Genomic DNA, 17711 nt, shown 5'->3' with positions numbered 1-17711 from the left:
GAAAAGAAAGAATAGATTGTAAATGGCTAGAGAGCAAATTGCACTCTTGTTGCGGTCACTAAGGTCTAATTGCATTGTTAAGATACACGTCTCACATTAATGTATAAAGAGTGACCTGCCAGTATCAAAAAACAAGCTTTGAATATTTTGTAGATTGTGATATGTATACTTGGACCTTAAAGGGACACTGAACCCATTTGTTTTCTTTCGTGATTCAGATAGAGCATGCCATTTTAAGCAACTTTCTAATTTACTCCTATTATCAATTTTTCTTCGTTCTATTGCTATCTTTATTTGAAAAAGAAGGCATCTAAGCAATTTTTTGGTTTAGACCCTGGGCAGCACTTGATTATTGGTGGGTGAATTTATCCACCAATCAGCAAGAACAACCCAGGTTGTTCACCAAAAATGGGCCGGCATTTAAACTTACATTCTTGCATTTCAAATAAAGATTCCAAGAGAATGAAAAAAATTTGATAATAGGAGTAAATTAAAAAGTTGCTTAAAATTGCATGATCTATCTGAATCACAAAAGAAAACATTTGGGTTCAGTGTCCCTTTAACCCCTTGAGTGCTCATTAGCACTCAACTACTTTTTTCCAATCTGGGGGCCCCCACCAGCTCCTACCCTGGCGATCGGGCCTGCATAGTGACAGGCATCGCCGGGGCTTCCCGTTGCGTGCGGTGACGTCACGCGCAATGACGTGATGACGTCACCGCGCAACTTTATTTAAAATTGTCCATACAAAGTATAGGGAAAGGGGGCATGCTGCTTAGAAACCTGTATCTCAGGGATCTAAGCAGCTACAGACCCCCAAGACCTACCATTGGAAAGGTAATCGCCTAACCTTTCCAATGGTATAAGTCTTGGGGATCTGGGGGGGGGGGGGAAATAAAAAAGTTTTTTTAAAATAGTAAAAAACTGAAAAATATAGAATTCAGCTTAGCACTCAAAGGGTTAAAGCAAGTTTTTGTGATCATGTGCTTCACATGACAGGGGCTAATCTTTAGCATTTGTCATATTGTAAAATGCAACACCTAATATTTTCTTTTAATGCTATATTGAATTATTTTTTAAATATGTACAAATAATACATACAGAACTCTTGTCGGCAAGTCCACAAGCCTTTACATTAGGGAATAAACTCCACTCCACCAGGTGGCTGTCAAAAATTACCCAACATACCAAGAGCTTTTATCCATTCCACCTCCTGGTTCCTCTCAGTCTCAAAGTTTGGCGTAGAGATCATAGGACTGCTGCAGTTACCTTGGCCTCTTGGTTAAAGCAACTGATTTGCAAAGCTTACTTGATGGTGGGGGAAGCGCCTCCTCCTTATATCACGACTCACTCTACTTCATCTTATGCACCTCTTGGGCCTTCAAAAACTAGACTAATAGCTATTGAACAGATTTACAAAACGACTACTTGGTCTTCTCTTCATACTTTATGGAGGCTGCATTTATCATTAAGGTTCTCCAGGCCACAGTGTCTGGTCAATGGTGTGCTTGTCTATATTTTTTTCTGTCCAACCTTCTTTAATGGTATTGTGGACTCCATAGCTTTGGTATTAGATACCAAATATCAACGCTTGTGGACTCTCATCACCTTATGTCATGGTGGTCAGAGACCCTCCCTATTTTGTTTTCACCAACGGTTCCAGCATGCTCCTCATTTACCCTTTTTTTCTTGGCTATACGGCAGACTGAGAGGAATCAGGAGGTGGGAGGGATTAAAGCTCTTGATATGTTGGGTAATTTTTGCCTGCCTCCTGGTTGAGTGGAGTTTATTTCCTAATTTCAAAGCTTGTGGACTCTCACTACCATAATAAAAATTAATTCATCTGGTAAGCAGAAATGTTGTTTTCTCTATTGAAGTACTTTCGGAAGAATATAATTTAATGGGGCTGACGTTTGCATTGCTGATTTACAGCATTCTTTAAAATAAGCATATTTCTTACAATTTGCTTCTTCTTTAAGGTTTTCTGACATGGTTTAGATATGAAAATGTGTAACAAGTGATCTGTCCTTCTATTATAGAACTTTGTGTATTGGAGGACATCACTGTTTGTACATGTAACCTTAATGAAGTACCTGTATGTACCTTTGTAACCAGATTCATTACTTGCGTCAATAGCCATTTTTAGAGGCACAAGTGTTACGAGAAAGCAATGAATTAATTATTGTGCAGTTTAGTTTATTCTTTGAGACTATAATTGTGTATTAATAATCATTAATGATAAAATATGTAGCTTAAATTAATTTCTGAGAGTTGTTTAACACAATGATTTCTGAAAGAACATCCCCATTAAAGTCTATAGGAGGTTTTGTAGGTAAATCATTTGATAAACTTTTCTACAGGATTCTGATCTACCCTGTTATTAGATATTAGTATATTTACATATTTGAACACATAACATCAAATATTCATATATCATAACTGTGTCTGAATTAGAAAAAGATCAATATTTGACTTTGCTTTATCATCCTGACAAGTATGGCTTCTTCATCTTTTGTGAAATGGAGATTAAAAAAAAATAATTCATGTTTGGTCCAGAAAGTGATAGGGACATTGGTAAACAACAACAAATAAAAACATAAACTTGAATCGTTAGTGACATATATATAACATTACAAACGTTAAAGGGACATTATATACTCGATTTTTCTTTGCATAAATGTTTTGTAGGTGATCCATTTATATAGCCCATACAGGTTGTTTTTTTTAAAAAAAAATTAAATGTTTAGTTTTGCTTATTTTCAGACTCCTAACCAAGCCCCAAAGTTTTAGGAGAATACCGAGGTATACCTACTCCAGCTTGCTCCTGTTTGTGTAAAGAGTCTTTTCATATGCAGAGGAAGGGGGAGGGGGAGTGTCTGATATTTCCCACTTGTAGTGGGTGTTCCAGTAACCTTTTAAACAGACCTAAACTGGAAGCTTCTAAGTAAGTTTTTAAATATTTTTATACTGGATTTTTATATCAGTATCTGTGCATATTATTCTTTATAGTAGTGTCTATTACACGCAGTTATATGACAATTGGTGTATACTTGCCCTTTAAAGGAAAATATCACATTAAAATACATATATTTAAGTTTTATTACAAATTCTAAAAACCCTGTTCAAAACCCAGTTGTCAAAAATATAAATTATAAAATGCAGTTATGAAGGGGGCGTGTCCTAGCAGTGGCTCTGTGCAGTTGCATTTTTCTGGAGCTCAGGGAGAGTGGCTTATAATCCGCTGATTATCAACCCACAAACACAGCATCCTACACCAACACGATAAATGTTGTGCTCTTAAGTGACACAGCAAATAAAACATGGGGGTTTGGTTAAGCACACCTTACAAAAACATATTATATATTAATGCACATACAGGGAGTGCAAAATTATTAGGCAAATGAGTATTTTGACCACATCATCCTCTTTATGCATGTTGTCTTACTCCAAGCTGTATAGGCTCGAAAGCCTACTACCAATTACGCATATTAGGTGATGTGCATCTCTGTAATGAGAAGGGGTGTGGTCTAATGACATCAACACCCTATATCAGGTGTGCATAATTATTAGGCAACTTCCATTCCTTTGGCAAAATGGGTTAAAAGAAGGACTTGACAGGCTCAGAAAAGTAAAAAATAGTGAGATATCTTGCAGAGGGATGCAGCACTCTTAAAATTGCAAAGCTTCTGAAGCGTGATCATCGAGCAATCAAGCGTTTCATTCAAAATAGTCAACAGGGTCGCAAGAAGCGTGTGGAAAAACCAAGGCGCAAAATAACTGCCCATGAACTGTGAAAAGTCAAGCGTGCAGCTGCCAAGATGCCACTTGCCACCAGTTTGGCCATATTTCAGAGCTGCAACATCACTGGAGTGCCCAAAAGTACAAGGTGTGCAATACTCAGAGACATGGCCAAGGTAGGAAAGGCTAAAAGACGACCACCACTGAACAAGACACACAAGCTGAAACGTCAAGACTGGGCCAAGAAATATCTCAAGACTGATTTTTCTAAGGTTTTATGGACTGATGAAATGAGAGTGAGTCTTGATGGGCCAGATTGATGGGCCCGTGGCTGGATTGGTAAAGGGCAGAGAGCTCCAGTCCGACTCAGACGCCAGCAAGGTTGAGGTGGAGTACTGGTTTGGGCTGGTATCATCAAAGATGAGCTTGTGGGGCCTTTTCGGGTTGAGGATGGAGTCAAGCTCAACTCCCAGTCCTACTGCCAGTTTCTGGAAGACACCTTCTTCAAGCAGTGGTACAGGAAGAAGTCTGCATCCTTCAAGAAAAACATGATTTTCATGCAGGACAATGCTCCATCACACGCGTCCAAGTACTCCACAGCGTGGCTGGCAAGAAAGGGTATAAAAGAAGAAAATCTAATGACATGGCCTCCTTGTTCACCTGATCTGAACCCCATTGAATACCTGTGGTCCATCATCAAATGTGAGATTTACAAGGAGGGAAAACAGTACACCTCTCTGAACAGTGTCTGGGAGGCTGTGGTTGCTGCTGCACGCAATGTTGACGGTGAACAGATCAAAACACTGACAGAATCCTTGGATGGCAGGCTTTTGAGTGTACTTGCAAAGAAAGGTGGCTATATTGGTCACTGATTTGTTTTTGTTTTGTTTTTGAATGTCAGAAATGTATATTTGTGAATGTTGAGATGTTATATTGGTTTCACTGGTAAAAATAAATAATTGAAATGGGTATATATTTGTTTTTTGTTAAGTTGCCTAATAATTATGCACAGTAATAGTCACCTGCACACACAGATATCCCCCTAAAATAGCTATAACTAAAAACAAACTAAAAACTACTTCCAAAACTATTCAGCTTTGATATTAATGAGTTTTTTGGGTTCATTGAGAACATGGTTGTTGTTCAATAATAAAATTAATCCTCAAAAAAACAACTTGCCTAATAATTCTGCACTCCCTGTATTGTGGGAGTGCTGCCAAAATGACCAGAGTAAATACAAACAAACAACAAAGTATTAGCGCACATCCAAAATGAAACCACACTTATTTTGATATAAAGTCTACAAAAATGCCTGTTTAAAACTCTATACTCTTAAATAAAATTGGGATCTTAGTCACACAATATGACCATATTCTGCTCAGCCAGTCACCACTTACAAGGTGTCCCAAAATAGACAGGTCCTAACACTATAAATTTTAACCTTACTGGGCTGAATCCTTTGATTCTAATATAGAATTACAACTCTGTGGTTCTATGCCTCATTGAATGAGGCTGCCTGGCTTTATATATCCTTAATGACACTGTCTGGAACACACCTGAGCAGGGTTTTTAGTGGTGTGCTTTAACCAAGGGATTTTGTCAATCTCCCTGTAAGAAATACAGCAAATAAAACATGGGGGTTTGGTTAAGCACACCTTACAAAAACATATTATATATTAATGCACATATTGTGGGAGTGCTGCCAAAATGACCAGTGTAAATACAAACAAACAACAAAGTATTAGCGCACATCCAAAATGAAACCACACTAATCTTAAGTGACATACAACATAATTTAACTTTATTTTGCTGTAGGTTGGACCCCTGGGTCAGAAAAGGACAATTGAGGCCTGTAGCAGCAGAGATCTTACAGACAGCGCCCCCCCCCCCCCCGGTTTCACGGGGTGCTCAACCAGAACTGTGCACATGCTAAACCCACCTTGGCACCTTAAAAGATATACAATACCATCCGTTTTCTTTGACAGAACTAACCTGCCAAATACCTTAACTAATTTTTACACGGTTCACAAGCTTCTATTTATACATAATCCCCACTAGGGGGTGCACTACATACAAAATTGAATTAACCCTATGATATAAAGTACAAATTCATTACATAGTTATACAATTATTGTATTAACAAGGCAACTGATAAATTTATAAGCTCATGATAAGGATAAAGATAAAAATCCTGCATGACTTTATGAAGAAAACATATATATGTATATATACACTCAAAAATACACATCCTAATTTAAATATATCAAATTAATTATATACATGAATTCATCATAGTTTACAGATTATTACATTTGGTCCTAAATAATGAATTTGCATAATCATTATACACCAATTAAAGGAACACAGAGAGACCCCAATCTCTATTTAGGCCGGAAGGTTCTAAGGTGCCAAGTTTATAAATCCAAAAGGATTTTACATTTATCAGTTGCCTTGTTAATACAATGATTGTATAACTATGTAATGAATTTGTACTTTATATGATAGGGTTAATTCAATTTTATATGTAGTGTGCCCCCTAGTGGGGATTGTATATAAATAGAAGCTTGTGAACAGTGTGAAAATTAGCTTGATAAAGGGATCACTCCCAAAACGTCGCTCTGTTACCCCTTGTGTGTTTTTTAATAAACTCCTTGTTTTTGCAACCACTTTTGGGCTTTGGTCATTGGTTAATGGCTGTCACATGATACAGAGGTCTGGCAAATGGGAGAAAAATAAATTTGCCAGAAAAAAAAAATCTTCTGCTTATTTGAAATTCAGAGTAAATGCTATTTTATTGTCTTTTTAGTATGCAATTTTACTGTATTTAATGGTCATTTAAAGGAATTGATCCGGAGATTAATGAATTTTGAGCTGGAGAGGTATTAATGGCAGAATAATTTATTAATTGACAGTACCGGACAGCGTTTAGAAATAGCTCTCTGCAGATATTAACTCCATTATTTGGCCAAATCTGCTGTAAATATTTGTCCTCAAGCAGGTACACATTTTTTTCTTGTTTAGATGCTTTCTGTATCAGCGTTATATATCAAAAAGATATGTTTCATTGTTATTTTGATGCTACATTAGTTTAGTCAGTAAGAGATGCTTATACACTTTAAGTTACTTTGTGATGAATGTGTATCACTTTATTCCATTGCTTTTAGCATAGATTGTGCAAGAAACTTTGCACAAGAAAATAACAAAATGTAATTAAAATATGTTTATTGGGCCACCTAGATGCAAGAACAAAAAACAGATTTCAAGTCTTTAAAGGGCTATGAAACCCATTTTTTTTCTTTCATAATTCAGATAGAGGGGCCGATTTATCATGGCCTGAATGGGGCCAAATAACCCTGTTTCTTAAGACCGCTGCTCCTTAACGTATACGCCTCCTCTGAGGCTGCGGTCTGCAATCCACCCGATTGTGTATGATCGGGTTGATTGACACTCTCTGCTAGCGGCTGATTGGCCGCAAATCTGCAGGGGACACCATTGCACAAGCATTTCACCAGAACTGCTTATGCAATGTTAAATGCTGTTATGCAATTTTAAATGCATTCAGCGATGTCTGGCGGACATGATCTGCTACAGTGGATCATGTTTGCCAGACATTGATAAATCAGCCCTAGAGCGTGCAATTCTCAGCAACTTTCGAATTTACTCCTATTATCAAATTTTCTTCATTCTCTTGGTATCTTTATTTGAAAAGCAAGTATGTAAGCTTAGAAGCCGGCCCATTTTAGGTTCAGCACCTGGGTAGCGCTTGCTGATTGGTGGCTAAATGTAGCTACCAATCAACAAGCGCTACCCAGGTGCTGGAGAACAAAGAAACATTAGAGCATGCAATTTTAAGCAACTTTCTAGTTTACTCCCATCCGAATCATGTAAGAAAAAATCTGGGTTTCATATCACTTTATAGTTTTTGGCGAATTTCAAGCATTCACTGTATTTACAAATTCATCTTTATTGGACAAGCTAGATGTAACTCACACTGTCTTTACCTTTAGCTTCTAATATCCAACATCCGTTTTAAACATGGATTCCAGTGCTACGCTAGGCAGCTTTAAAGGGGCAGTAAATGTACTTGTAAAGAACCCAACCCAATAGACTTACCCCTTATGACTTTATTTAAATAAATTACAACTTTAGAAAACCTATTTTTTATATAGCCTATCCTAAATCCTATGTTTTTATATAAAAAAATAAGGAATATATAATCTTAGTTATACATTGACAGCCCATCCTCTGCATTCTGCAATTGTTTAACAAATACATAGGGGTATATTTATTAATGTGCAAGCGGACATGATATGATGTAGCGTATCATGTCCGCCGCACATCGATAAATGCTGACAGCATACGCTGTCGGCATTTATCATTGCACCAGCAGTTCTTGTGAACTGCTGGTGCAATGCTGCCCCCTGCAGATTCACGGCCAATCAGCCGCTAGCAGGGGGTGTCAATCAACCCGATCATATTCGATCGGGTTGATTTCTGTCCGTGGCCTCAGAGCAGACGGACAAGTTATGGAGCAGCGGTCTGTTTCCGGCAAGAGGGGCATCAAGCTCCATACAGAGCTTGATAAATCGACCGCATAAGCTGGAGATGCGGTTTAATCACAAGAGTAGTGCGCAAGCCATTGAGTTGGCTGAGTGTCCATTATCCCGTCTGTAAAGGGGTTATGCATGTGCTATGCAGTCCAATAACACACTAATGTAAACCATTGCACGTTCCTTATTTTGAAACTGGTTTAAATGTTCAAAGGCACAATAATTTGTAGTAGAAACAAAGCAAGCATATGAAAAAGGTCCAGTGACTTCTGCAAATAACAAAGACTTATTTTCTAACATAAATGCTGTATAGTCATAGAGAAACCAAATTAAAATGTCATCAATGTCAGTAAAGTGTAACATTTTAATATAACTCCACCTGTACCATATACTGTATATGACTTAAAGGTGTACCAGTCTGGTGAAAGTTTCTCAATAAAGAATCTATATTTTATGCAGCACATCTTTTGGAAACCCTGAGTGTTCAGGATTAAATAACTGAGATCCTTTGTTTTTCTTTTTTTTTGTTCAGTCTGCAGCTGAATATGTGAAAACCCATCTTCCTGAGGTGCTAAAACAACATCTTCAAGATTTTGAAAAAGATAAAGAGAACAGCGTGCTCTCCTACCAAACAATTCTGGAACAGCAGATTTTAGCAATAGACCGTGAAATGCTGGAAAAACTCACAGTGTCCTATGATGAAGCAGGTATGTGATGTTCGTTTTCCAGTAGAGATCATACAGGCCTATTGTCATGAAGTATACAATAAAGACGATGACTAATACATGAACACACACATACAAAAAATGAACAGGGAAAGATCTCAGTGTTTGCTGTGTCTACTTTCTGTATAATCTCTACATAACAAAGTAAAGTAATAGAAATGCAGTGGATGACTGTATATATTTATGTAAATTTGGTTTCTTATCCGAGATGAAAGTAGAAAGGAAACAAACTGATTTTTTTCCCTGACTTTTCTATTCATTAACTGCGAAATTGTCTAAGCGTAAGGCAGTCGGGAGAAGCTGCAGACAGTAATCCCCCCATGAGTTAAACAACACACGGAGAATTAAACATAACTGCAAACCTTGTTTTTATTATCTTAGAAAAATGTAGCTAATACATAAAAAAAAAGACGCATTTTTAATGTCTGACTCCAACTGACATTTCGAAGGCTGAATACAGCCCCTAAGGAGTTTTACCTGACAAGCAACAGATTCAACAAGCGAGAAGACTTACGGAATTAATAGAAACCAAAGGAAACAAATAAATGGATAAAAGCCATGAACAGAAGAGGTAGTGAGATTGCTTTGTGTGTAAGTGGGTGGGGGATACAATCTCCTAATATTGAAACATGCGTGATTTAGTTTACTGCTGTAAAGTGATGCTCATAATACTTTCAAAGCTCTATATCTATGAAGGAAATGTGTTAATATTATTCTACTTTGTCAATAATTGCAAACCCTTAGTGTGCCATAAAGATAATATACAAGAATCATAAAATGGTATGAAGAGACAGTCTTGTGCAGGGCCTATTTTTTTATATATATATAATTTTTATTAAGGCAAAAGTTATGTGATACAACACAAGCTTTAACACAATAATAACATCAGAGTAAGAATATTACAATGCATCTCAGTTAGACAATGTAGGTGTTCACAATATGTTTGTTTAGAGCAATGTGTCATGAAAGAATCAATATTTAACTATTACCTTACATTTTTATATTAACATATTGAGAAATACTATGTAACCTCAAAAATATGGTTTGCTAACTAATAGTATGATATATTATATTATGATGTCATGAGCATAAATATATATGAATATTGGAGAGGTTCTTAGGCTTATGATCCAGGAACATCAGCGGGCACAAGCCGCTAGGAAATTAACCCAGTGAACCAGCTGGGCAAACCTATGACCATATATATGAACGAAAAGTATGTGATGAATATGGAGGGAGGTTACTCTAGTATGGGCATATATTTACAGGTCCCTTAACCATGAGTTGTTACTCCACTCTGCATAGCTAAAGTTTTAAAGCAGCTCGGGGACAGGGATAAATGTTGGGGGCCCTAATTTTAATTATCGTCTCTAACGTCCTGTTAAGTATGTCAGTCTTTGTGCCAGAGTAAGCTAATAGATGTGACTGTTTCTGACAACCCACCGCTAGGAGTACTGAGAATGTCACATCGAATACTATTGTATGTAAAAGTGTGCCTTTGTTATACGTGTAGACCCCTTCAATCGTTGTGTTTACTTTAGGCTCTAAATTGCTGGAAGGGAAATTCAACTGGTAACTATAATTGTATAGTGTACATGAGATGGACGCCCAGTCTATTACAGATCTGACAAAATAGTGAAATCTCATAAAACCGCGATATTTACCTGGGTTTTTAACTGATTAAATAATTATTTCAACTAGGCATACACCTATATAGGCAAACATAAACAGTTGAATATTAAAATACATATGAAATGTGTCCAAGCTTATAGAAGATAGGAAGTCATGCAGGCCCATTTATCAAGCTCCGTACGGAGACCGTTGCTCCATAACCCTGTCCGCCTGCTCTGAGCAGGCGGACAGGAATTGCCTGAAATCAACCCGATCGAGTACGATCGGGTTGATTGACACCTCCCTGCTGGCGGCCGATTGGCCGTGAGTCAGCAGAGGGCGACGTTGCACCAGCAGCTCTTGTGAGCTGCTGGTGCAATGTTAAATGTGGAGAGCGTATTGCTCTCCGCATTTAGCGAGGTCTTGCGGACCTGATCCACAGTGTCGGATCAGGTCCGCAAGCCCTTTGATAAATGGGCCTGTAGGAGTGCAGATACTTACAACATATAGTAAGACCTTATATAAATTCTCCATAATTGTAATAGACACATTAGTGTAGAGCCTCCACCTAATCGTTTTATTAGCTGACACAAACTTTCTTTTCCACTTCCCCCCAGATCCTTACTGAACAATCAACCATTCCCATCTTAAACAAAGATATGACATACAAGCTAGTCTCAACAACCTTAGTAGGGTATAAACACTAAACACATTAAACATAATTGACAGTAATTATCCCTATCAGCAGTATGGTTATGAATGTGATACCAAAACTGGCATGATTCCCAATTATTGTCCCCACTAATAGGGTTGTTATACATGTAAAACTTGATCTGACATAGAACAGGCAATATAAACTTTAGTAATAGGTATGATATTATTAATATACATAAACTATTAATCTAAACATAGGAGACAGGATTGAGAATGCAATTTTAAGGGGTATGTTTACTTTACATTTGTCTTTAATAGCGACCTCAACCTATGCCGCTTTGGGAAAATGTAATTGGAAACATTGCTCGCGGTCTCAGCGTGTCAGACCCTAATATAATTGACTGGCCCTTTGGAATGTAAATGGACCTAGATATTATAGTGGTTAGAGTGACCAAACCAGCTATGTCCATTACCGGTATTCCAAACACAAAGTCACATGCTTTAGTCACAGAACTGCGTGCTCCGACCAGAGCCAATACATCTAAACATCTCTGATTATCTGAAGGCAACATCAGCTGTAACTACGACCTGAGGCATCCACACCGCTCCCCGGGAGTTCGGCCGCAACATCCCAGAAAGCCGCCGCAGACACATCTCCTTCCGTCACCTGGTTACCCCATGTGCACATAGCATCAGGTGCCAGAGTGTGGTTTACTTCCCGTAGGACATATGCCATCTCCTTCTGTTTGTCCGCATATTCTGTGTTAGTTCCTTGATGATTTTCATAGAACGCCAGAGCAAAAGAGCCGCTCTCAGATGAATCTATCTCCTTACTGATTGTATATTGCATATCTTTCCCTTCCCCTGCTTCATAAGCACTACATTGTAGGGGTACCGCAACCGGAACATGCTGTGATTCTGTAGGCTTGTATGTCCGAGCGTTTGGCAATGTAACAGGCCCTGAGTCACTCTCTGTTAATGAGGCATCCTCTTGCGTACTTCTTTGTAGTGAGACAATTAAGTCAACTAAATTGTGATGCATTTTTTGTTCAATTTCTATGATGATAGAGCATATTGATTTGCGGAGATCCTCCTTCACATGCATGGTCATAGCTTGGCACATAGCCCAGGCCTATGGGGGGGGCGAGATGAAGATGTTTACAGCAGGCCGCGATCTGTCATCCACTTAGCTCAAGTCAGTTTTGGGGTCCAATTATATAGCGATAGTCATATGCAACATATCAACTTGGATTATTACACACTTGTGTTGTTTATATAGTTGGATAGCTGTTAGATCTGGAGATAACTAATGAATTCTATAGATCCCACATGGAGCTTCACAAAATGCGACCCACCATCTCTGCTACCGTGCAGGATCTATTTTAAAGAAAAACTGTTTAAAGGGACAGTACACACCATGACATCTTAATATAAATTGGTAGATTACAAGTGGAGCTAAGGTTGCCAATTTCTTTAAGAAAACGAGGGAGACTAAGGAATCACATAGGAAATAGACAAAATTATACAGTAGTAACTAAAAAAAAACTTCATTTTACAACTTGATACAGTTTGGTATAACAAAATTCTTTGCACAAATCATCTGGTAATGACTCAGTTTGTTAACAGCTGACATGATACAAGCCCCACTAGTTTTCTCTGAGCAGCTGCACTGTTTAAAATGCTGGTGCACTGAGAATGCCCATCTATGCTTTACATGCACGTGCAGAGAAAAATATTATCATTAAAACAGTTATAACATTTACTAGAAGCATTTTTGCTATTAGATGTATATTTCAAATATGTTTCTATTCAGAGATGTAATTCATCTATATACATTTAAATTTTGACCGGAATGTCCCTTTAAGTCACAATGGGAGTGCAGACTTTAAACTATCAGATACATTAAAATTATTAGCTAAATATAAGTACAGGAGTGCAATGTTTGTAATGAATGTTTGAAATGAAGATTTTACATTTTGGGAAAAAAAATAGGAGACAAAAATGTTTTAAGAGCAGGAAGCCTGGGAGACTATAAAACATTGGGCAAATAAGGAAGATCCCTGGAAATAAGAGAGGGTTGTCAGCCCTAAGTAGAGCTCAATCAATAGCACGAGGTCTGTTATGTTTTGCTTGACCCCATGCAAACAATAACACACAACCTGGTATTACAAGGGGATAGTTAAATATTTTAACCAAAGCCTCTTAACATGGCCATATTGCACTTCTAAGTGGTGAGTTAAGTGTTACACTCAAAATGGCACTGTAAAATGTAGTGCTCTTTGAGACATGAAATAAACCATTATTACTTAATAGTGTACATAACAAAACACATACAAATGCTATTGAAATAAAAATGTTAGGTTATATTAAGACATAACATTTATGAAACAAAAGATTATCAAATATATACGCTAAGGACCCAGCATACAGTGTATATATATATATATATATATATATATATATATATAGGACCTAGCACTCCCCTAACTTGAAAACAAATCAAATATATACGCTAAGGACCCATCATACAGTGTATATATATATTTATATATATATATATATATATATAGGACCTAGCACTCCCCTAACTTGAAAACAAATCAAATATATACGCTAAGGACCCATCATACATATATATATATATATATATATATATATATATATATATATATATATATATATACATAGGACCTAGCACTCCCCTAACTTGAAAACAACTACAGGGGTGCTCTTCAAACATAAATGCACTCAACCCATAGCTTAGGGATTTCAGTATTGATCCTACAGGTACTATAGCTTCAAAATTAAACTTTCATGATTCAGGTAGGGCATGCAATGTTAAACAGCTTTTCAATTTACTTTTATTATCAAATTTGCTTTGTTGAAGAGTAAACCTAAGTATATATAACATTGCAATAAACGCTGTTGCAAACACTGCTGTCAGAGGGCTAAAGACACATGCATGTTCCTGAGCTCACCTACGATGACTCTTTAATAAGGGATACCAAAAGAACTTAGCAAAATAGATAATAGAAGCTATTTGCAAAGATGTTTAACTCCTTAACAACAGCAGATGTGTTGTTTTCACTCTAAGAGGTAAAATAGCAAAGCTCTACCCAACAGCAACAAGACTGTGCTATTTTCGAATGCCTCCTGGATTGAGTCATGTAGTTATAGCACATCTTGCTTTTGACTAGACTTGCACCATTACATGGCTGAAAACCCCTCAGATCTCTGGTTAATTTTCCAAAAGTGCTCCAATTGCATGAAGCAGTTTTTAGGTTTTAAAGTTGGCGGGTGTGGGGAGTTAGAAAAAAAACAGCACTGAAAAGTGCCTTTACATTGCGGTCTATGGGAAACTGTGTGTCCTCTGTAAATATATATGTATATGCTTATATACAATATATTTATGTGTCAATATGTGTATACACATATAAACACTCAAATATATATGTATATATTCATATATTTTTAACATTTGCTGCCCATCGCTTCGTGACTTATGCCCTTCGCTGTGCTAAGTTTTCATGACGTGTCTCACGGCATGAGAACGAGGCTCCCATTGGAGCCCATGGAAGCTCGCTTTTGTGAGTGCAAAGCTTCCCTGCATTGCGGCTAACTTGTAATACTAGGGCACATTTACGTGCACTGGTATTACTAAGTGGAGCGCAAATATCACCCTTGCAAAAGCAATATGTTGTGCTCCACTTGTAATCTAGCCCATAATGCTCAGTTTACACCACTGAAGGACTTTAAGGGTTTTTGGTGTATCAAGATGGTAGCCTTTTTTAAATATGAACCCAGAATAGTGAAGATATCAATATTTATTAACAGCTGAATATTTCAAGCAATAATTACTCGAATTACTCATCTTTTATTTATTTAAATAGGGAAATACATATATCTCATGAAATAAGATTGATCATTGAAGGCGGTATTGATTCTCTTTCTTTAGTCATTCAACTATTTCCTATTATAGTGTCTGAGTTGGTAAGTGCATAGTCATCTTATACTAGTGAGGGACCTTCTTGGACACTTGGATGCAGTTGACTAGTTATATTACATTTTGAGAGACAGTGACAGAAACAGCATAGTCCTTTCTCAATGCAATGATTTTAAATAAAAGGTCATGTTTTCCACTTAGATTGCCATTTTATGAAACACAATTAAAAATGTACTCTGTAGGCAGACTTCAGATAATAAATTCTGTAGCAAAATATATGGCTTTGCTTGTGTCTGCACATTTAAAAAAAATAATGAAGTGTTGTGTAATACAAACAAAAGATAGTGATGATACAATTTTACATTATAGAGTGGTAACAGGCATAATTCACTATGACACTATCTTCAGTGTCTCCTGTCAGAGCACCTAAAGGGCCCTACACACAAGAATTAGTAGGAATCTACTGACTGAAGGAAATGTAACATATATAGATTACAAGACATAACTATAAACCAGTGGTCTAGAAATAGCATACAGTGAGTATATGAGTTAATATCATAAAGTAACAGTATTATTAAGGTACTTAAGTCTAGTGAAGAACATGTTACCAAAAGTGCATAGTGGAAAACCTGAGAGAGAAAAAATACCACAACTGTAACATAGTGCATTTTACAATCAAGAAATAGTGATCTAATAAATATGTCTAAGGAAAATATAGAGTGAGATAATTGAAAATGTACCATTATGTGAGATGGGGATAATATTGTATATGAAGGATTATTTCCCATTCACCTTAGAGGGGGGCAAGGGTTTGCATACAGTAAGAAGAACAGAGGGAAAAAATGAGCAACCCAGATAACTTAGGTAAGTTGTCTCTCTCCAGATTGTTGACCTTCCACATTTTAAGTGTTTCTAAAATATGCTAAGTACCATAAATTGCTATCCAAGGACTCCAAATGCTATAATATAGGTCAAGTTTGTTCTGTGTCTGAAATACAAATTGTTCCATAGGGCTAATGTACCCACTAATTGCATGAAGATAGGCGGATTAGGCCTTTTCCAGTCTCTCGCAATTACTAGCTTTGTTGCCGTACAATTAACATCTTTGGCAGCTTTTACAATTTAGGAAGGTCCAGATGAAGGAAACCTATCTCTGGTTTCCCTGGGGCCTAATTTGCATAAGACTGCATGTGCTAACACATCAGACCTTAAGGTCTGCAGCTTCGGGAACTCCCACTAGAGGCCGCTCACCTGCACAGTTTTTATTTATATTTTTCTGCTTGCACAAGTGCTACAAATGTTCACATACACACAGATCCATAAATATATTAAAGGGACATTAAACACTAAATACCTGCTAGATAGAATGATGCATTCAAAGAAAAGATTAGTCCATGACTAACTTGTAGATGTGTTTTTTTAAAGTTTCATTAGTTGTTTAAAAAGTGACAAAATAAGTGTAAAGTTTTAGTGTCTATAAAACACTGGGAGCTGCCATGTTGTAACTTGTGTTTCCTTATCTGCTGTGGCCAATTAGGGTCAGTTATAAATAAGTCACTAGAGTGTGCAGCCAATGGCTGTGATGGATTTAACAGTGTGCTGCACTTCCATTTCTAACAGGAACTGAAAAGCTCACAATTTCAGAATGGAATTACAGGCAAAGAGGACAAAATAAATAATGAAAGTATTTTGCAGATCTTTTTTATATATACAATTTATCATTTTATATTACCATCTCAAAGTGTTTAATGTCCCTTTAAGGGGATCTTCTCTGAAACCACAGGAAATAGCTACTTTAATAATAAGTTAATTTGAAATAAAATACAGTATCATCACAGAGCATACAACAAAAGCTGGAATGGTATAGGAAAAACCAGTCTCATTTGGATGTTTTATTGATTGGCCATTAAGACAGCTTTAAAAATCCTTCGTAAATAGCTATATCCTTCTCATGCTCCTGTTAATCAGAAGCTGATGCAAAGTGCATTTATTTTGCTGCAAATATAAATTAAATATACAGCATAAATCTCACTAAATAAACATGTCATCTTGTTTTTAATACTCAGTCAAAAGCTTATATTCCATTATTAACAAATGAGAAAGACAGGATTTATTTTGTAAGCCAAATTTATCTAAAAAAGTGGATTGTTCCCATGCACTGACAAATACCCATGTAAGTAAATAATTCAAAACGCTAAAGGCACTGTTCTTAAAACGTATTTCCCTTATAAGCTCATAGAACCGTATCAGTACTGGTGGTTGTATGTTATGTCTTCTGACATAGAACCAGCATAACTAAAAAGTTTCCCTAGAAATATGAGTGGGTAGGAATCTAAATTCCTACACATACCGTCCTTCTTCTGTTTGCAATAGCAGAAATGTTACTTGTTAAGCGGTAGAAGGAAGGCTTGACAGCACTTAGAACATCTAGCTCACTATTGCTAGCCTCATCTGAAACCTTACAATTAGTCCCCCCATACACTTGAGTAGTC

At 36.9% G+C, this 17711-nt stretch overlaps 1 protein-coding gene across 2 annotated transcripts in view; it reads left to right on the top strand.

Annotated features, from left to right (window-relative positions):
• PPM1L (protein phosphatase, Mg2+/Mn2+ dependent 1L) overlaps positions 1-17711 on the top strand; it is a 441297-nt gene that overhangs the window by 281750 nt on the left and 141836 nt on the right. For both annotated transcript variants that reach the window (XM_053710104.1, XM_053710105.1), the window contains exon 2: positions 8819-8993. In XM_053710104.1, coding sequence (XP_053566079.1) covers positions 8819-8993 — 175 coding nt within the window. The remainder of the gene's footprint in view (positions 1-8818; positions 8994-17711) is intronic.

Source organism: Bombina bombina, chromosome 4 (genome assembly GCF_027579735.1).
Source record: "Bombina bombina isolate aBomBom1 chromosome 4, aBomBom1.pri, whole genome shotgun sequence".
Lineage (NCBI taxonomy): Eukaryota > Metazoa > Chordata > Amphibia > Anura > Bombinatoridae > Bombina > Bombina bombina.
The sequence above is the reverse complement of the archived record's forward strand: the minus strand, read 5'-3'. Positions and strand labels throughout refer to the sequence as shown.